Raw genomic sequence first — 19908 nt, 5'->3', positions numbered from 1 at the left:
CCCATCGTCAACAGGGCAACGGGGTTGAAGACTGGGAAGATCAGTCACCTACGTAGCTGGAATCACAGACCGCTACGCCATCGCCCCTAGATGGTTACCAAGAGCACCATATCTGTGATTGATAGCTGACATCGGGATTCCCAATTTGGAGGATTTGGGTTTGGTCATTTTGTTTCGTTTGTTTCGTGGGAGACATAGGGGCGTATATCAGGTAAGTGAATGATCACGGCGGGACGGTCCAAACGAAGCGAACTAAGGCGCTCAATTCGTGGACTGGTGATCTGTTCTTTCGCTTACCACGACATTTTTCAATGCCAGTTCCTCTTCCCAAATGCCACCTGAAAGGAAAGGCCTCTTCACGGAACCAAAATACCATCGTCGTCTGTGATGCGATGATGAAAATCATCAGGCCAATGCCGCAGCAGGTGGTGTTGGTCGAAGGCTCATTGTCTGAATGACCATCTTATGTACTGGAAGAGCACAAGATTCCACAGCTCACATTACTCCCGCGGCAAGCACCGTCTGCTATGATGACTGGCAATCTGGTAAATTTCGCCGTCTCCAACTGGTTGTTATTGGGACTTGGCCAGTTGACTGTCAGGGAGCCATGCGATCTGCACGTGACCACAGATTGCGAGTTCCACAGGTTTCCAAAATTGGAATAGACTCGGTTGTGGCGCGGTTTCAAAGTTTCGCGTCTAAAAATTGCCCAGTCTCAGAACTGCAGGGCAAAATGAAAAGCTCAGGAGTCAGGAGAATAGTACGGAGTACGATGATAGCCAGACGGCGTCTCGACGGCAGCACAATTTCTGATATGTCAGATGCATTCCACAATTATCCATGCAACCCAGATCCATGAAAACCCGTCTGCCAGGGCGCTGTGACTTCTGCAGATCTTCGGCAAGCAGCCTTGGTCTGACGTCAAGCTGCAACGCTCTTCTGAGAAACTGAACTAGACGACTTAGGAGTTACGATTCCCACCATGTCCGGCACGATAGATCCCTCTCCAATCGCGTCAAACTCGCTCCCAACACAGAGACAGTTCAGCCGACAAGGACAACCTCAATATACGCCATGGCGTCCGACATGTTCAGCGGGACTGTCCACAGGGAATGGTAGGCTGTCTGCCAATGGCAGTCGAACAGACGATGACTTTGGCTCGATCGATCCGTCCTTGCTCCCGGCCGGTTCGAAGTCCCTATCTGGAATCTCACTTCGCGCGTTTCTGATCGGCGTTGTGCTCGGAATATCCGCTGTTGTAGCCGTTCTTCTCAGTGCCGTTCTACACCATCCCATTTGGCGCCTCCCGTGCTTCCTAACGTCACTTTCCCTCTTCCATTTTCTCGAGTTCTACATTACCGCTCGGCACAATACACGACATGCCGACGTGTCAGCTTTCTTGCTATCGTCGAATGGCGCGGCATACAACATCGCACATGGATCGGCAATGGCCGAGTGCCTATTAACCCACTGGCTGTTTCCGAGTATCAACATCCTCGGCAAATCGAAAACCGTCTCCAATTTCACTATTCTAATTGGCCTTGCTCTGATGGGAATCGGACAAACCGTGAGAACATTAGCTATGGCACATGCCGGCTCCAATTTCAATCATACGATTCAGGTCGAGCGCAAGGAAGGACACCGGCTTGTCACTGATGGCGTCTACCGTTTTTTGCGTCATCCCAGCTACTTTGGCTTCTTCTGGTGGGGACTGGGCACCCAGCTAATGATGCAGAACGTGATCTGCTTCATCGGATATACAGTTGTCCTATGGCAGTTTTTCAGTCATCGGATACATCGTAAGTGCCTTGTACTCCTCAAGTCCGTTGATCTCAAGCTAATGCCGATTCAGGTGAGGAGCATTACCTGGTTGCGTTCTTCGGAAATCAATACATTGAGTATCGGAAGAGAACTCGAGTCGGTATCCCTTTCATTCCATGAGCGCTCTCCTGCCATGGGGACATTCAGGCAGGAATAGACTTCATCGTCGGGAGGGACGTAGCAGGATCAGCCCTTGGATGGGTCACTTGGGCCATCGAACTCCCCATGACCTCTCTCCGCTCTGACGTGCTGTGGAACGTGCAGGCTCGACAAGGTCAGGATGGTTTTACTGTTGGCAAGGAGCATGTAGTCAAAGGGATCTACGTCCAAATTCGCCTTTCGTCTCTTCCACATCAACTTGAGTGCTGAATCTGAATCTCAACTACCATCCGGACAAGAAGTCGGGGTATAAGTGTATTACCGCATAACTACTCCGTACGTCTATGTACAAAAAAACCATGACAAAATAGCAACGTTTCACAGCTTACTCTCCCGTCCGGAGTTCAATGCACCACTCATCAACGGTTCTTCGAGGTCATCACCTTGGGACTGGTCACCAAAGAGTAGCAGCTCGCGCCCACCTCGGGTACTCCACCACGTCACGCAGAAGTTCGCGCGGTCAACGTCCATCTCCCCATTGCTGAGGACATCCCAGAATCGGTCCGCGCAGACCTTCCGCATGGAGTGGTCTTGGATGGTGTTGATGAGCTGAGCCGTGAGCGGGAGCCATTCCGCGAGATCGTCGACGAGGAGGCATGGAAGGGAGTCAATGAGTGCCAGAATGAGAGCTGACTTCTCCGACACCGGTGGGGAGGCGTTCGTGTCGTCGTCGGGCGATGATGATGATTGTTGCTGTTGAATGGTGGTCGGGGGTAGGAGAGAGGAGGATGCATTCTGTGCACGCTCATGCACGAGCTCCAGGAGCGTGGATGCAAGGAGCGGGTGGCTCCGGGCGAGCGGATTGGGCGGCGTGCTAATTTTCACAAGGGACTTGAACGCTAGGCGGAACTGTCGGACAGAAAGGTTTTGGGGAAAGACCTACAGTCGTTAGGCCGACTTCAGAGGAACTTCTCTTCAGCTATACTTACCGCAAAGAGGTTATCAACGTAGAATGGTAGATATTTCACTGCGATTTCTGCGTTTTGTGGTGCGGAGAACACCGCAAGGATGACGCTATGGGCCGCCTCGAACATTTCCATCAAGTTGTTATCACCGCCAACGGCAAGGTAAGGCTGTGCAGCCGAAACAACGAGCTCCTCGTTGACGCTCGGCGGGAGCACCAAGGCCAGATGCTCGGCCATGTTCAAGAAGAACAAATCGAGATTTCGCTTCAGCGGGTGCTGAGGGATATGGCCGAGCTCGTCCGGCCGGATTGTCCTGAGAAAACTTTCTGCGAGATCGGGATACTGTGTGAGAATGTCGATGGAGACGAGCTCGACAAACACATATTGCGTTGACGAGTTAGGTCCAACGCGAGCTGAGATGAAGTAAAGGTTCCGAAGGGCGTGGAGAGCCTGCATAGCAATGAAGGGAGCGACTACGAGAGATGGTCAGACCCAGCAGTTGGAAACACAATGGAAACAACTTACCGCTGCCAGCAGCGAGCGCTCGGTCATTCAATACCCTCCCCAATACGGCGCGGAGAATGATGACTGTTGAGAACATACATGACCGGAGCAGGCGCCAAAGCTCTGGAAGGGTCGCCTTCAGAGACTCTGCATCCAAAAAGTGCCCTTCCTCTGACACATCCACCTCGGACAGTTTGCTCTGCCGCCATTGGACGAGTAGCGTTCGAGCAAAATCCGAAATGGAGTTGACGCCATCCGATACAAGAGATGGATCGCGGACATGTTCCATGGCATGTCCAATCAGTCTAGACAGCGGACCAAGGGATGCGACTAATGGGCGTGACAGCACACTTTTGATAAGATTAAACGACGTGGACTGTGATGACCATCCAAAGGTCTTGTCTTCATTTTGTCTGACGTCAGGATCCACAGCCCCGAGGAAATACCCGTGGCACAACCCCTCATTCGAGAAAAAGGTCGCATTCAACATGCACGGAAGTAGCACGTCGTAATCAATTTGCCCGCGCTCCCAGTCGGAGATCAACTCAAAAGTGTAATTGAGAACCATGGTCACTGCGTGGCCCGCGATGCCATTTAGGTCATCTTGCTCTTGCAGGACTATTTGTGTTGCCTGAACTAGGGCCGATTCCAATTTTCCGCGAAGATGGGACGGTAGGCCCTGTCGATTCTGGCTTTCAAACCCCAGCAGTATGCCACCCAAAAGTAGCAGATGGCGCCATCGCGGTGATTTCTCATCGGCACCCTTGATAACGGCTTTTACCCAGGCCTCTCGATCAAGTCCCCGTTGTCGTGTGTAAGGTACTCGTGGCTCATTCGTCGTTTCGTTCTGTATTTTGCTGATGGCTGCCGTGTTGAAGACGCTGAGAATGCGTTGACATGACCGTAGATCGGTGTCTTGATTCCATAGCGCCGGCGACGTAAGTAGTTGCGATGCCAGCAACGTGACATTGAGTGGGTTCGTCAGGATAGACAGGAAATGAATGCAGCTGGGAAGCAAGCTACAATTACGTCGCTCGTCAGCATGATAGGCAAACAGAGGCAGCACATTCCGCTTGAGAGGCCTTACGCATGGGCATCGTGAGGCCCAGCCGCTAATTGAAGCGACCGGAGAAGAGTCGCCAGCGAGCGTTCAGTCGCCATGATGAAACCCAATGGGCGTCATGGTAAAAGAACCTGGCGGATATGGACATCAGAGCACATGGAATTGGAGATGGTTTCTCCGCAGCCGAGGTTCCCAGCTCCGATGGAGAACACAAACAATGCAAACAGACCCACTGATAAGCAGCCTCGGGTTATACGTGTTAAACCTTAAAAGAGCAAGATCTTGTGATACTCGTACGCCAAACTGTAAAAAGTAATTAATAACATACATGTACGCTAAACTATGGAGGTTAGCTACTCGTTGTTCTTCATCGCCAGGTCACCTTGGAGCCCAGGGCAATCCGCTCTTGACAAGCCAGTGCTTTCGAACGGGCCATCAGATACGCAGCATGGGCAATCGGATCCCGCTCGACTACTCCGCGCCGCCGTTTCCCTCTCTGCACATCCCCGTCATCGGCGCTATCCCGAGCAACAGACAGCTCTACTACACCTCCGACATCTGGCGGTTCACGCTCTATTGGACTCTCATCATCTATGGCGGTGTTCACTTGTTGGTGGCCGTGTTTGCGGTCGCCATGCAGTGGCGGAATTGGAAATCGCTGCGGATGTTGTGGACGGTGCCTCTGGTCTATCTGACGATTTCTGGACTGGAAGCTCTCTTAGCAGGGAGCGCGACGGGCTTGCTGTGCGTGATCGGACACTTCGGGACTGGGTTGTGGAGATTCTGACTGGGTGCAGTCTGGGAGCGATTTACGAGGCAGGCAATTTTACCATGACGACCTGGATGCCTCTGGTGTGGGCTGTCATCAATATTCTGGTCGTGATCCTATCTAGTTTCCCGATGCAAGGAGCTCTATGAAATGACTTTTGCAGGTAAGTTTGATTGATTGATCCCACCCTGATGCCATAAAAGGAGATCAAGACATCACGCCGAGATGTCGTGTGCCACATACAACGCCATCCGAGTATTACCCATCCGCATTTCGCCAAAGTCAATGCTCCCTAACAGCTGGTCATAATACAGATCCACATTATGCAGCTATGCGAACGTGAAGCAAGATATATGCAAGACAGTCACCGCCGGCGGTGACCTTAGCTCTTGTTCCAAGCGCTTGGGTTGGTAAAGTTAGCTGGCAATTGTACTCCTTGGGCAAGGAGCTGCTTCTGCAGTTCTGCTAGATTCAGGCTCGGATGGAGATTTGGAGGCGTCGAGGTATTAGCAGTTGTCGGCGTCGTCGAGAAGCCAGGGAGACCTGCGCTTGCAAGCGGAAAGCCGGGATTCGATGCAGGCGATTGCCCTGTCATCAGGGAGGCTAGTTGACTAGCGTTTGCGGGCATAGATGCAGGGGCGCTAGTTTGCGGCGGTGGCTGGATGTTGCCAATACCCGGCAGCACATTCTGGCCTCCTGATCCATCGGCCGATATACCCGGCAATGGACCTTTTTGAATTCCTGGGATAGCAGCTGCGGATGCCTTTTGCTCGGCCCGCTCTTCCTCCTCGTCCTGGAGCCCTTGCTCTTCTTCCCGGGCTTGCTTCCTGGCGAATGCTCGGTTCCAGGTGCCCTGGGCTTCTGCTGCCTCTTCACCGACATGGAAGCGATCCGTCAAATACGAGGTTTCTCCGGGGCGTGCTCGGGACCAGAATCGCGTGAAGTTGTCTTTCGAGCCAGAAGCTAAGATATGCCCTAGAGGATGCCAGTCCAGAGACCAGATGGTCGAAGCATGGGCGTACTGAATGCGGTGGGCAGGATAGATCACTTGCGGTGGGGTATTGAGGGGGTCATTGCTATCATATGGAGCAATTGTAGGCACCTGCCCAGGCGGTAGATTGGGCTCATCGAGCAGATAATGATACAACGAACCATCCTCGCTGCCTGTTGAGATCAACGAGCTGTGGATGGGATGCCATGTTAATGTCGAGATGGGTTTCTCGTGGCCTCGCAGAATGCAAATATCCCGCATCATCCGTAGGTCGAATACTCGCGCCGTGCAATCTCGCGAAGACGTTGCCAAAAGATTTTGGTTAACTCGAGAAAATCGGGTCGTGGTGACGGTATTCTTGTGACTGTGCAGGGTCGTCAAGCACCGGCCGGTCCGGGGATCCCAGAACTTAACCTGATGATCTTTGGAGCCGGACACTAAGAGTCCCTTTGTCGGATGCCAATCGCAAGATTTGACATCCCAATTGTGGCCGGTCAAGACGGTGTCGCATGCACGCGCAGTGAAGTCGAAGATCTTCAGTGTGGTATCATCCGACGCGGAAAGAAATTTTGTATCGGCGGGACCCCAGGCTAAATCGCGAACGGCATCATGATGGGCTTCATCAACCGTTTCAACGTTGTTGAAATTCGGACGCCAATACTTGACATCACCTTTTTGGCCGCCTGAGATGAGCCAGTCGTGGCTATGCGACCAAGCAGCGGCGGTCACACCGGCTTGAAATTGATCATAATGCGCCTGTAGATCGCGCATGTAAGTTTCCCAGTAAGGCTATATTTCGGAATCCATCCTGCACGTACATCCATTACAGTCTCGAAATTGAATGCTGTCCCGTTCCATAGCATGAATTCGCCCGTATGGCCTCCTGTAAGCAGTCGCCGGCCCTCTGGTGTCCATCGCACTACGGTGATTGGTCTCTTAGACTTGCCGATTGACTGATGCAAGTGTCGGACAGGGATGGTATCAGCCGGTGAGTGGATTCTGGCCAACGGGGGAAGCATCTAATAACGACAGCCAAAGTCAGAGAGGTCAACTTCGGAGATGGATCACAAAAATCCTCACATCAACAGCGTAACTCGCACTGGGCCGTTCCACCTCCATTCGGTGCGCGCCTTTCCATCTCGGCCGCCGCGTGTGCATCCATTGCACCATTGACGATCCATAATCGGTAACTGGTCCTAAGAGAGTTAGTTGTCAGCCTCTGACTGCCCGTGCTGACGCGCGAACATACTTGGTCTTCGAGGAAGAACAATGCCCGCTGCTTCGTATGTTCTTGATGGGCGCGCGGTATATTGGCCCTCGGCGGGCGGCTGCTCGTCGAAGCTAGCCATGAGCCTGGCTGGAAGTGGGCGCGAAAATATGTGTCAGGGCAACACGGCTGGAGAACAACCCTAACTTCAGTCCTTGCAGGAGGCTTGCTACAAAAGAGAGTCTGACTCGGGCGCGTGCAGAATCCGTTGGTAATCGGCATTAAAGTGGTCTCTGAGCTTTTTGCTCCCTCGACCTCTAGAGAGAGCTATGTGGGCGCTGATTGGCCAGGTAAACTTAACCTAGTTATTTTGGATATCTAAACAACCAAACAACTCTTCGCAGTTATACGTAGGTCTAACCGATATCATCCGATTGTCCAGACTCTCGGTTCCAGGATTGATGAGAGGAGGCAAAAGTCAAAAAACCTGTGAGATCCTGGTAATTGTCACCTTTTCTCAATGATAATGCTTCCTCTTCCAGAAAAACCCCTCTATCTCCTGCCCCGCCGGCCATGCCGCTGATATCTTTCGAGACCCGGCCGGTTCTCCTCCTTCATTCCATTTGATCATTGCTGGTGTTGACAGCAACTCAGGCCCCTGTTCGCCAAGGGCGGTCGCTATCCACCATCGATCCCTAGCATTGATGCGACCTTGCTGCCGTCACGGTTCCTCGGATTTTTCTCGCAATTATCCTCGGCGTATCTTCAGGAGAGTAGTCGACCTGTCTGCGGCGGTACGTCCCATGTAGAAGCAAATCCTGGCCATCGCCATGGCAGCGACAAGTTCCCGTGGTCCGAGGCTTAACGGGAGCCTTTCCCGTCCTCGCAAGCACAATGGCAACAAGAGCAACGGCAAGAACAATGGCCCGCAGCAGACACGAACGAATGCCCCGGCGCCAGTCAAGCGAAGCAAATATCGTCATGTTGCTGCGTACCACTCCGAGTCGCGAGCTTCGTGCCTCAGTCGGGATTCCGGTGCAAATCCCAGTTTTCTGGGTTTTCGCAATTTGATGGTCATTGTTTTGGGTGAGCAAGACACGCGAAAGGCGGAAAGGTCAGCAAGCTGATCATGTGGCAGTTGTGATGAATCTGCGTCTGGTAGTTGAGAACTTCCTCAAGGTAAGCCGGTACAACTTGCGAATTCAACTGAATCATTTAACTAAACTGAGTTAGTATGGAGTACTTGTTTGTATCAAATGCCACGACGTGCGGAAAGATGACCTACTTCTCGGGTCCATTCTCTTCGCCCTCGTTCCCTGTCACCTATTCGTCGCATATATAATCGAGTTGGCTGCTGCCCAGCAAGCTAAGGGCGCGGTTGGACGCAAGAAGAAGGACGATTCACCCGCCGAAGCCGAGAGAGAAGACCGCGCTTTCAGGACCACCTGGCGTTGGATTGCTTTTGCACATACGGTCAATGCCACGCTCTGTCTGGCAGTTACAAATTTCGTAGTCTATTACTATATTCATCATCCCGGTATCGGGACGATGTGCGAGCTTCACGCCATCATTGTCTGGCTCAAGAATTGCTCCTACGCCTTCACAAATCGAGACCTGCGACTTGCGATGCTCAACGCGTCCGAGCAATCTGGGCTGCCGGAGATCTACGCTTCATGCCCGTACCCGCAGAACGTCACCATTGGGAATTTGACATATTTTTGGCTAGCGCCAACACTCGTCTACCAACCGGTATATCCGCGCAGTCCAAGCATTCGTTGGGGGTTCGTGGGAAAGCGTGCGCTGGAATTTGTCGTGCTGTCCGTCTTTATCTGGCTCATGTCCGCGCAGTACGCTGCTCCGGTGCTGCGAAATTCGCTTGACAAGATTGCAGTCTTGGACGTGACGTCGATCGTGGAGCGCATCATGAAGTTGTCGACCATCTCGCTTGTGATCTGGCTTGCGGGCTTCTATGCATTCTTCCAGTCATTCCTCAATGGACTAGCCGAAGTCATGCGATTTGGAGACCGCGAGTTCTACTCGGATTGGTGGAATAGCTGGAGCGTCGGGATGTACTGGCGATCATGGAACAAGCCGGTGTATCTGTTCATGAAGAGGCACATCTACTCACCACTAGTGGGCCGAGGCTGGAGCCAATTCTCTGCCAGCTTCATGGTGTTTCTTTTTTCTGCCGTTCTACATGAACTCCTCGTGGGAATTCCAACACACAATCTCATCGGTATGTTTGGATCTGATCTTCCAAAACCCTTCCTTTTGCTAACGACTTGCAGGGGTAGCGTTTGCCGGCATGATGCTCCAGCTTCCGCTCATCGCAGCCACCCTTCCCCTCGAGCGGATGACCGATATTTCCACTCGCATTATCGGAAACTCGGTGTTCTGGATCAGTTTCTGTCTAGTCGGGCAGCCTCTCGGTGCTTTGCTGTACTTTTTCGCCTGGCAGGCTAAGTATGGGAGCGTGAGTAAAACGCCGGCAAGATGAATGAGATTTGCTGCCTGGTCCCATGCACATATCTGCGATTCATGATCTACTCCCTGTATGTCGGAGGAATGATGTGCCATGCTAGGTTCCATGTGATCACATCGGACCAAGGCAACAGTGTCAGATTTAATCCAAGAACACAGCTAGTTAAAAGACATCTCAAGTAGAAAACGATCAATTCATTCTCGGTAATTGGTTTTAGAGTAGGATCAGATTGCGAATCCAGTGTAGCCTACGCTTGCCGCGCGAAAGTTCGGAGAAGCTCTGACGATCGTCGAGTTTTGATGCAACTCGGAGCAACTCTCATCCGACGGAGTAGAACAATGCCCCATTGGTGGAGCGGCTCATGGTACTTCTCCAACATACGTTGACAGACAGGCTCAAAGAAAAAAGCAGAAAGGTTTCGATAATGAGTCCTGGAAACACGTAAGCCGGTGATGACTGAAATAAATTATGCCTGCAATGCGTAAGGGTTATGCAGTATGAATGAAGCATCAAGTTACTCAATGGTGCACGGATTTATCGGCAAATCCATGTGGCACCCCGGAAGTGAACTTCCATGTGGGAAAATGGAACAGCGTGAATGAGTGTCACTCGTAAGCAAAAAGGGGGGGAATTCCATTGAGTTCTCTTCGACTCCTTCACCTAGGCTACTATATTATGTCTCAGGATTAAGACTTTAAATTGCCCTCACTGACCCAATTGATCGAACCTGAGCAGGATCGTTGTAGAGAGCTGTATTGACTTCAGAAACGGTCAAATTTCAAAGCAACTCGAGTCAACATGGTCCCAATCACCGTTCCGGACAACTACTGGTAAGTGTTATGGGCTTATGCTTTGGGCAATTTCAAGTTACTGATTCACATCACAGGCTGCCGCTGGCCGTCGGCCTCGGCGCCATGCCGCTGCTGGCTACTGTCCATGGCACCATTGTAGGACGCCTCCGCAAGCCCGCCAAGGTGCCTTATCCTCACTGCTACGCGACGCCAGAACAATGCAAGAACAATGTATGTCATTCCCATCTTGTCCCCAGATTGGCCGGTACATCGAGTTCGCGAGGAGCACACAAGCTGATCATGTCCGGTGTTTAAATCAAACAGCCTAAAGCAGAGCAATTCAACTGCGCCCAACGCGCCCATGCCAATTATCTCGAGAATTTCCCCCAGACGATGCTTTACACCCTCGTCGCTGGTCTGAGGTGGCCGGTGGCTTCCGCTGTTCTGGGAGGCGCCTGGGTCATTTGCCGGATCCTGTTCCTGCAGGGATATGTGTATTCTGGCATTCCGGAAGGTAAAGGTCGTTACCGGGGCGGTTTGTTCTGGCTCCTCCAAGGTGGACTGTGGGCGATGGCGGCTTTCGGTGTGGGATTGAGCTTGACAAACTCTTGAATCCTGGCACGGTACAGTAACGCGGCGAAATCGATGTCGGAAAGTTCGAAAGTTTGAATTTATAGTCCGTACCTGAGCTTTAGAATTACATGAAGTTTGAATACTTTTTCGTTAATTGGTCACTTTGTTGGACGCAAGCTCGATGGCGTCATGGCTTCAGGTCATGACGAGGTAGCGAGCACCTTGCAAGCCAAGCTCGGAGACCCCCAACGCTGCGGCGAAAAATTGAAGATCCCTAATCCCACCCCGCCATGCCATCATAATTCCCCCCGCAAATCACCATGTCGTCCAACTCACGACTGCCGTACGGCGCCCGCGCCCAAAAACACCCCAATGCGCTCGTGCGCAAGTTGTTTGAAATCGCAGAAGCAAAGAAAACTAATGTTGTCGTCTCCGCGGACGTGACGACAACAAAAGAGCTTCTTGATCTGGCAGATCGTATGCACACAGATTCCTGCTTTCGTACAATGTGGACGTTTTGACAAACCTTTTCAATTTTTTCAATTACAGGTCTCGGCCCCTACATCGCCGTGATCAAGACCCATATTGATATTCTGTCCGACTTCAGCCAAGAGACGATAACCGGACTCAAGCAACTCGCCGAAAAGCACAACTTTCTAATCTTCGAAGACCGAAAGTTCGTCGACATCGGAAATACGGTGCAGAAGCAATACCATGGCGGCGTTTTGCGGATCGCAGAATGGGCTCATATCGTCAATTGCAGTATCTTGCCGGGAGAAGGGATTGTTGAGGCACTGGAACAGACAGTCAAGGCCAAGGATTTCCCCTACGGATCGGAGCGAGGCCTCCTTATCCTCGCGGAGATGACGTCCAAGGGCTCATTGGCGACGGGCCCCTACACGGTTTCGTCGGTGGAGATTGCGCGTCGACACAGGGATTTTGTCGTTGGCTTCGTGAGCACACGCGCTTTGACCGACGTGCAGTCAGCAGAAGTTCCCCGGTCCGAAGATGAAGATTTTGTTGTCTTCACGACGGGGGTGAATCTCTCTTCAAAGGGAGATAAGCTGGGTCAGCAGTACCAGACACCGCAGTCTGCTATCAGCCGTGGTGCGGACTTCATCATAGCAGGCCGAGGTATCTACGCGGCGGCTGATCCAGTCGAAGCGGCCAAGCAGTATCAGCAGCAAGGCTGGGAAGCTTATCAGGCACGTTTGGTGCAATAGCGCTGGGACTGGCTAGAGCAAAGTAGCTGTCGACAGATGACTCCGGCCGGTTCAATCAATCAAGACAGCCATCGTTATTTGATAGGAAATGTGGCCCCGTCTCCCTCTAAGAATATAAAGTATTCTATGACAGCAAAATATATGCAGTAAGTACTGATTGACTATAGTATTGTCCATTCAGATTTCATCCCGGTCAATTCTCGGGACGCTGGCCGTAAACGACATAGCTGCGGATGTCGTTCGTGGTTAGTTTGATATTGAATCTGGCGCCGCTCAAAGCTACGAGAATACTCACAAGTCGTAGATCGAGTGGATTTTGCGATTCCGGCTGTCAGCCCGAGCCTGGCTGGCAAGGACAATGACCTCCTCCTTGGTCCAATTCTTGAATCGCGTTAGAGCGGCTAACGCGGCGCCCTCGTAGCCAGCTTCGGCCTGAGCCCGCATCCAGGTGCCGACTTTCTTCTATGCAGAGAGTCAGTACTGAACTGTAATTTAATTTACTGTTTTATATATGAGGAAAAAACTGACCAAATGGCGATCCTTCGGCCAGACACCAAGGGGAACGGCGAACTTCTCCACGTGAACGTTCACGAAGCCAGCGTCCTCGAACCACTGCTCCAGCTTGGGCCCAGGACGAGCTTCGTAACCGGCCTCCTCAAATGCACCATAGACCTCACTGAAATACTTTTGGAGCCCGGTGTCTTCGAGACTGCCGTCTTGCGAGTAGGGGTAGCCGTCCCAGTCCTGAAACTCAACCCAGCCTCCGGGCTTGATTGATCTGATTTCGTTCGAGTGTCAGTAAAGGCCAATAAGGAGAACAAGGAAACGTTCCGATGCCCTACCGATAACATTGTTTGATTAGCTTTTCAAAGTCCTTGATGGAGCAGAGCAGGTTTCGCGCATGAATAAAGTCAAATGGATGTTTTTCATACGCCCACTCCGACTCAATGTCGTCCACTAGGAACTTCAAGTTCGGAGGAACTCTGCCAAACCTCTCGTCAATCGAGCGACATTAATGCAAATTATCAACTTATACTGACAGAGTCGGCTGAATCGGGCTCAAGTCACACCCTATCACCTGGAACAAACAGATCCGGCCTCAGCATGCTGTTGTCTAGAATCGTTCCCAATGTCATTCTCTACCTCTGCCTCCGGATGTTGGTCCGCTACGTTGAATCAGTACCGGTACCCTGCGTCGGCTAACTCCAGCAAACATGCTTACCAAAATCGATGGCCCAGATACCTGTCCCCGTCCCCAGGTCGATCACTCGCTGCGGATTCTTGATCGGGGCTAGATATAATTTCCGTTGCAGCATCAGGAGGCACAGCTCATGTGTCATGTCCAGGCGGTCGTTTTCTGATTCATCGTTGGGCAGCAGGTATGCTGGGAAGAAAGCAACGATCAGTTTAAACCCTTTAGGTAGCCTCACAGGAAATGGCCAGCACCTACACCCATCGCGGAATTTATGGTACCGACGGCCATTCTCATGTCGGTATTCAAGCACCGACGATCTCAACGACGCGCTGTACGACGATCTTTATGTCCGAGAATACTATGCATGAGCAGTCCTTTGAGATCCGGTGTGCCATAGCATCATTTCACGTACAGTTCATCGCCATAAGAGGAGTCGTTCTCATACTATGAGACTCAAGTAAGCAGCGCGCTCTGATGCACCGCAATGGAGGGATAGGTATCATACAGAGTTGTCCACTTCAACGTTAGCCGGGATGTTGTTGGTAGTGGCGGTTATCTGTTCCAGAGCGGACGTTTCTGTCATGGTGGAATAATCCTCCGTTGAGTTCTGGAAAATTGAGAATTGACTGATCACAGTTCAACGACCCTAAACGTGTAGTTATGGAGTAGGTGTGTGAACGTTTCGAACGGCACCCAAGAGCTGGCCACAACATCCACCAAGAACGTTTTAATATCCTGCTTCTCTGTGACCAGAGCCCGGCACCCTGCGGGGTCGGTACGATGAAAGTTAACTATCACACACGACTTGACAAGGGTCAAGATCTTGGTCCTCCAACGGCGTTGCTGCACTTATGCCAAAGCGGTAACAGAGGCGACCGCCTCTTTGCGGATTAGGGTAGGGCACATACTGACATACTTTCGTGAGGCTGAGCAACAGAGCCCTTATCCGTTTCTAGATCTGGGATATTCAACGCTGTGAATATCATGCATTCGAAGCATTCAGCTAAATCTCAGTTAAACTGGCCACAGTTTATGTCTATAACGGGCAAAATTTGTGCATATTTGGTCACTGGCATAATTACACAAAGGAGATTCTACTACATAATTGCATTCATTCCTTGGCCGAGAAATTGAATTCCTCCTTAGAATTTCAGAATCGAATCCATTAGCTACGGTTCAGGGCATTTAAATTAATCGAAATCTGGAGTTCGCGGTCTATTTAATATGTTATCCATACCAGGCCCCATCATCAAGGCGCTGGCCGCGAACGTCAGAGCTGCCGGTCTCATTAGCTGTTAGCTTTCTCATCAAATAGTCAAGAAATGGTGGTAATGCTTGATAACATACTCCAAAGTCATACATCGCGTGAATTCTACGATTCCAGCCTCGGTATGGGCCTGGCTGGCAAGAATTATGGCTTCCTCCTCGCTCCACTGTTTGTACCGCTTCAGAGCGGCCAAGGGTCCGCCCTCGGAGGCTGCTTCGGCCTGGGCTTGGAGCAAACCACTGACATTCGTCTGTACGAAGAGGACAGAGATCATTTCGTAGTACTGCTTGCGGATAGGAGGAAACAAACTAGACGGAGGTCTTTGGCCAGACGCCGTAAAGAACGACAAAATTCTCCACACGGATGTCCACAAAGCCGGCGTTTTTGAACCACTGCACCATCTTGATTCCTAGATGGACTTCATAGCTCTGGCCTTTTTGGACGCGCCATACACTTCGTCGATGTACTTTCGGAGCCCGGAGCCGTCGAGACTGCTGTCTTCCAGTAGAGGTAGCCTTCCCAGTCTTGGTATTCAACCCAGCCGCAGGGCTCGACTGACTATTTTTCATCGGTGAAGGAAAAAAAAAAAAAAAAAAAAAAAGAAAAAAAAAAAAAGGGGACAAAGTTCCGTTGGCATAACAATGGCACAGGTTGATTATCTTTCCAAAGTCTCTGATCAATCAGAATAGGTACCTATATAGGTATCGCGCGTGAATAAATCCAAATAGGTGCTTTTCATACGCCACTTCGGACTCGATGTCTTCTACGAGGCACTTCACGTTGGGAGAAGCTTTGTCAAAGCCCGCCAGTCGAGCGTCATGACTACGGGTTCCTTGGTCGAACTAACAATTGATTGGGTACGGCTCAAGCCACGCCGATCACCTGGTACCGCAAGGAGGACATCGTACCGAGGTATCCACTTCAACGTTCGATAGGGTATCGTTAGTAGTGGCGGTTATCTGCGTTTCTAAGTAGACGCTTCTGTCATGGTGGGATAGCTCTCCGTTGAGCTTTCGGAAAATTGACAGTTGACAGATCACAAGTTCAACAACCCAAAATGCATGGAGTACGGAATACTCGATTGTGTGCAGGATTGTTCTCGAACGGTACCCAAGATCTGGTCGCAATACCCAACAAGGGCCCTTACGCACCTTGCTTCTCCGTGACGAGTGTTCGGCACCCAGGCTCGGCATTGATAAAGTGATATGCATAATGAGGACAAGGATCAAGATCTTCACTTCTCCAATGGAGTTGCCGCGCCTCTACAAAAGCGGTACCAAATGCGAGGGCCTTTTAAGGCGCATGGTGACAAGGGTGTCTTTCTCATCTTGAGTCTGGCAATCGGGGGCCCCTGTCCAGGTCAAAGTCTGCGAGATCCAACGTGCGTGAGTCATCAGTAAACTGACGATGACTTTACGTGTTGTGATTGAGTTGCGCATAGTCAATCGCCAAGATAGTAGCCAGAGGAAATTCTACATTGAAAACCATATCCTCCGTTCGGCGTCGCCTTCAAGGACTACAACCAGTTGGCCACAAAGTCTTCGATTCTGATAGGTCAGATGGAGGGATGCCTACTCCATACATCACCTACAAGAAAAGAATTCTCTATACATAAGCTTAACACAGGGGAAGTAGTGCCAATTACTTTCCAAATTATTCTGTACTCCGAACGGAGTACCTTATCTACCCCCAGGTTAGGTATTTAACCTACCTCCGTAGTGTCTACTGGATTAATCCAAAACAAGTTAGATCTGTTCATTAGTGTCTTGGCATCTGGAGATTCTCCGCCCTCCAATCAGGATTCTTGGCTGCAGGTCTCTCCTCTCCAGGTCCAATATGGTCTAAGCTTCACACAAGATCCGCAAGCCGACGGGTAGTAGCCGAACCGGAACCGGTCTTTGGCCTTAGTTGGGGATGACCGAGGTTCATCTGCGATGGAAGGGAATGACCCTTCACCTGAGTTTGCTTGTGATAACATCACAGAAACGTCTCGTAGTGAGTTAAAACTTCATTATGGCAAGTTCGATTGATATGCGACGATACGAACCAATCTGTCGTAATCTTTGCTCCAAACGGCATTGCAGATAGTAATCTCCAAGACCGAGATTTTCATTAGCCATCTTGGTGATGAAATATCGATTCGTTGGCCGACTCGGCCGATTTAAACTCATTCTGGTGCCAATGAAGCTCTCTTGCGCAATTTCCGAGCTCGAGTTCGCAATCATTCCCTGGGTGACACTAGCACCTGCGATAAAATCGCAAACGGACTAATGAATTTCGATCGAAATGACATGGTCTCTTGACCCCTCACACCTCGTACTGCATCCTCCAATCTAATGCGATCGTCATGTTGAAACGGAGACTTGTTGGAGGGAGGTAACAACAGCTCCGCTTGAGATCGAAGATTGGTATCCTTGAAAGGAAAGGAACAAACAGTTCCCCTCCCGTTGACCGTTGGTTAACGCGATAAGATCTCCAATGGGAAGGCCCTCTTATCTTCGATCTCCACACTCGAGCACAACGTTATCATCGGTTCCTACCATATATAAGAACTCGGAAAGGGACGATGCTTTGAGTTTTCCCGTCATTGAGTTCTGCCCTTCGGCTGCCATTGTCGTCGAACTGGGGATTCATCATCGCCATGACTTCGACAGAAGAGAAAACGGTTCCGCCTGTCGCGGACCCGGAAAAGGATGCCGCGGTCGGCGCTGATCCGAAGATAGTCGAGCATTCGCACGATGCAGATGAAGCTCTGAAGGCTGTCTTGGAAGCGGGAGGGCAACAGATCACGATCGATGAGGAGACAAACCGCAGGTTGCTGAGGACCATTGACTGGCATTTGATGCCACTCATGTGCCTTGTGTACATGATGAACTATCTCGATAGTACGGTACTTGTTATCGAAAGTGGGATGGTCCTGTATTGATGGAGGTATAGAAACGACCTTGTCCTACGCCAGCGTTATGGGGCTGAAAGAAGATCTCCACCTCGTGGGCGACAATTATCAATGGCTTGGAAGTCTGTTCTATTTCGGTAAGGATTCCCACCTAACAATCTCCCTCATTATTATTTTTGACTAAGAAGTCCGAAGGGTATTTGGCCTGGGAGTATCCTACCGGGCAGTTGCTTCAGCGGCTGCCACTCGGCAAGTATTCGGCCATTTGGATCATCATTTGGGGGACAGTTCTCTCCTGTTTTGCGGCCGTTCACAATTTCAGCGGCGCCGTAGCTATTCGATTTATGCTGGGAGTGTCAGAGGCAGCAGTTACTCCAGGATTTGCCTTGCTGACCTCACAGGTGAGCCCTTACTTGCTGCTGCATTCAGATGGTAGATACAATGCTGATTACAAGCCAGTGGTGGACCAAGCGTGAACAAGGCAGTCGAACGAACATCTGGTTTAGTTTCAACGGTACAGCTCAGATTTTAGGAGGTCTGATTGCATATGGGATTGCGGTAGGCAGCCGCAAGCACGGATCCTTAATCGAACCGTGGAAGGTTGTCTTCCTGGCGAACGGTCTTTTCACTATCGCACTGGGTGTGCTCTTCCTTTTTTACATTCCGGACAACCAGCTCAATGCACGATGGCTATCCAAGGAGGACCGTATCAAGGCCGTGGAGAGAGTTCGCGTCAACCAACAGGGAATCGGCAACAAGAGCTTCAAATGGTATCAGTTCAAAGAGGCATTGACTGATCCAATGACATGGGCCTTTGTGGGGTATTCGGTGTTCTCTCAAATTCCCAACGGTGGCGTTAGCAACTTTTTCAGTCAACTGGTCAGTACTTGTGTGGATACCTTGTCAGTTGCCGAATACCAGCATATTGACAAAATGTGCAGATTGTGGGCTTCGGCTACACGGCGGAGCAGAGCCTTCTCTACGGAACTCCAGGAGGCGCCGTAGAAATCGTCGCGCTGATTCTAAGCGGATTCCTAGGAGACTACTATGGCCAGCGTCTGCTGTTCAGCAGCGGCGGAGTGATAGCGGCCCTTGTGGGAATGATTCTCATCATTGCGCTCCCTGTGGACAACAACGTCGGGCGTTTGATCGGGTACTACTTGTTCCCTGCATGTGCAACGTCATTCGTAGCGTTGCTGTCCATGATCTCAACGAATGTCGCCGGATACACAAAGAAGACGACCGTGGCAGCGCTGTACCTCATTGGGTATTGTGTTGGCAATCTCATCGGTATGGGTTCCAGCCGCTCTGTGGACCATGGCAGAATGCTGATTCTGAGCAGGACCACACACTTTTCGACCCGAAGATGCGCCACGGTACGTGCCGGCTGAAATTGTCATCGTGGTCTGCTTTGGAGTGTGTTTGGCGGATTTAGCCCTTATCTGGTGGTGGTACAAGCGCGAAAATCAACGGAAGGCGAGAATTCGAGCACAGCCCGGCTACGTAAAGCTGGAAAATCAGGAGTAAGTTGCTGACATGAACGCCACAAGAATGAATTGCGATTGACTGGAGCAGGTTCTTGGACTTGACGGATCGGGAGAATCACGAGTTTGTGTATTCCCTTTGAGCATATACGGCGCATGATACACGAATAGAGATGTTCATCAACGTGGTTCAATACAAATAGTGCTTGATCATGTTTGATCGATTATCTATTCACTGATATGGAAGATACGTAAGATCGGATGAAAAGCGCGTTGAGCCTCGTTGCCTGAGATGTAGACCATGGCCGCTAAAATTCTGGGTGGAAACGGACGTTGAGAAATATCAATAGCTATTGAAAGAAAGCATAAATCTCTGTTGCATGTAGAAGATTAGTACATGCGACCATAGGGTGTGGAAAACAGGGCTTCCCGTCCGCTCAGCCGTACTTAAGCCACACGCCGGCTGGTTAGTAGTTGGGTGGGTGACCACCACCGAATCCCAGCTGTTGCATGTTTTTTTTTCTCCTTTTTTATAGAAAAAAAAAATATATTTGGGATTTACGAAGGTTTAAAGGAGG

General features: G+C 50.8%; 10 protein-coding genes across 10 annotated transcripts; 6 read left to right on the top strand and 4 right to left on the bottom strand.

Moving 5' to 3' along the window:
• Window positions 1-982: 982 nt before the first annotated feature.
• Window positions 983-1941, top strand: VTN49DRAFT_5585 (uncharacterized protein; the record flags this gene model as incomplete). The annotated part of the gene is made up of 2 exons (XM_069413658.1): window positions 983-1799; window positions 1853-1941. The coding sequence occupies 2 exons, from the start codon at window positions 983-985 to the stop codon at window positions 1939-1941; spliced, it is 906 nt and encodes a 301-aa protein (XP_069266308.1).
• A 357-nt stretch (window positions 1942-2298) lies between these two features.
• Window positions 2299-4550, bottom strand: VTN49DRAFT_5584 (uncharacterized protein; the record flags this gene model as incomplete). Its single annotated transcript, XM_069413657.1, has 4 exons — window positions 2299-2859; window positions 2910-3358; window positions 3411-4408; window positions 4477-4550. 4 exons carry the CDS (start codon window positions 4548-4550, stop codon window positions 2299-2301), a joined length of 2082 nt encoding a protein of 693 aa, XP_069266307.1.
• Window positions 4551-4900: 350 nt separating this feature from the next.
• Window positions 4901-5370, top strand: VTN49DRAFT_5583 (uncharacterized protein; the record flags this gene model as incomplete). Its single annotated transcript, XM_069413656.1, has 2 exons — window positions 4901-5196; window positions 5250-5370. The coding sequence occupies 2 exons, from the start codon at window positions 4901-4903 to the stop codon at window positions 5368-5370; spliced, it is 417 nt and encodes a 138-aa protein (XP_069266306.1).
• A 233-nt stretch (window positions 5371-5603) lies between these two features.
• On the bottom strand, window positions 5604-7561 carry VTN49DRAFT_5582 (uncharacterized protein; the record flags this gene model as incomplete). The annotated part of the gene is made up of 4 exons (XM_069413655.1): window positions 5604-6968; window positions 7031-7231; window positions 7293-7408; window positions 7462-7561. The coding sequence occupies 4 exons, from the start codon at window positions 7559-7561 to the stop codon at window positions 5604-5606; spliced, it is 1782 nt and encodes a 593-aa protein (XP_069266305.1).
• A 688-nt stretch (window positions 7562-8249) lies between these two features.
• VTN49DRAFT_5581 (uncharacterized protein) lies at window positions 8250-9916 on the top strand (the record flags this gene model as incomplete). The annotated part of the gene is made up of 4 exons (XM_069413654.1): window positions 8250-8505; window positions 8558-8598; window positions 8653-9655; window positions 9708-9916. 4 exons carry the CDS (start codon window positions 8250-8252, stop codon window positions 9914-9916), a joined length of 1509 nt encoding a protein of 502 aa, XP_069266304.1.
• Window positions 9917-10699: 783 nt separating this feature from the next.
• Window positions 10700-11304, top strand: VTN49DRAFT_5580 (uncharacterized protein; the record flags this gene model as incomplete). Its single annotated transcript, XM_069413653.1, has 3 exons — window positions 10700-10731; window positions 10788-10923; window positions 11017-11304. The coding sequence occupies 3 exons, from the start codon at window positions 10700-10702 to the stop codon at window positions 11302-11304; spliced, it is 456 nt and encodes a 151-aa protein (XP_069266303.1).
• A 281-nt stretch (window positions 11305-11585) lies between these two features.
• Window positions 11586-12488, top strand: VTN49DRAFT_5579 (uncharacterized protein; the record flags this gene model as incomplete). The annotated part of the gene is made up of 2 exons (XM_069413651.1): window positions 11586-11742; window positions 11815-12488. 2 exons carry the CDS (start codon window positions 11586-11588, stop codon window positions 12486-12488), a joined length of 831 nt encoding a protein of 276 aa, XP_069266302.1.
• Window positions 12489-12681: 193 nt separating this feature from the next.
• Window positions 12682-14266, bottom strand: VTN49DRAFT_5578 (uncharacterized protein; the record flags this gene model as incomplete). Its single annotated transcript, XM_069413650.1, has 10 exons — window positions 12682-12715; window positions 12784-12950; window positions 13017-13266; window positions 13331-13471; window positions 13529-13566; window positions 13632-13654; window positions 13711-13872; window positions 13939-14024; window positions 14096-14127; window positions 14189-14266. The coding sequence occupies 10 exons, from the start codon at window positions 14264-14266 to the stop codon at window positions 12682-12684; spliced, it is 1011 nt and encodes a 336-aa protein (XP_069266301.1).
• Window positions 14267-14910: 644 nt separating this feature from the next.
• VTN49DRAFT_5577 (uncharacterized protein) lies at window positions 14911-15351 on the bottom strand (the record flags this gene model as incomplete). Its single annotated transcript, XM_069413649.1, has 3 exons — window positions 14911-14959; window positions 15031-15189; window positions 15260-15351. The coding sequence occupies 3 exons, from the start codon at window positions 15349-15351 to the stop codon at window positions 14911-14913; spliced, it is 300 nt and encodes a 99-aa protein (XP_069266300.1).
• Window positions 15352-17591: 2240 nt separating this feature from the next.
• On the top strand, window positions 17592-19473 carry VTN49DRAFT_5576 (uncharacterized protein; the record flags this gene model as incomplete). The annotated part of the gene is made up of 7 exons (XM_069413648.1): window positions 17592-17835; window positions 17888-17983; window positions 18042-18247; window positions 18306-18725; window positions 18788-19136; window positions 19189-19369; window positions 19422-19473. 7 exons carry the CDS (start codon window positions 17592-17594, stop codon window positions 19471-19473), a joined length of 1548 nt encoding a protein of 515 aa, XP_069266299.1.
• Window positions 19474-19908: the final 435 nt, after the last annotated feature.

The sequence above is a fragment of the Thermomyces lanuginosus genome (genome assembly GCF_041956635.1).
Source record: "Thermomyces lanuginosus strain ATCC 200065 unplaced genomic scaffold VTN49scaffold_35, whole genome shotgun sequence".
NCBI lineage: Eukaryota > Fungi > Ascomycota > Eurotiomycetes > Eurotiales > Trichocomaceae > Thermomyces > Thermomyces lanuginosus.
The sequence above is the reverse complement of the archived record's forward strand: the minus strand, read 5'-3'. Positions and strand labels throughout refer to the sequence as shown.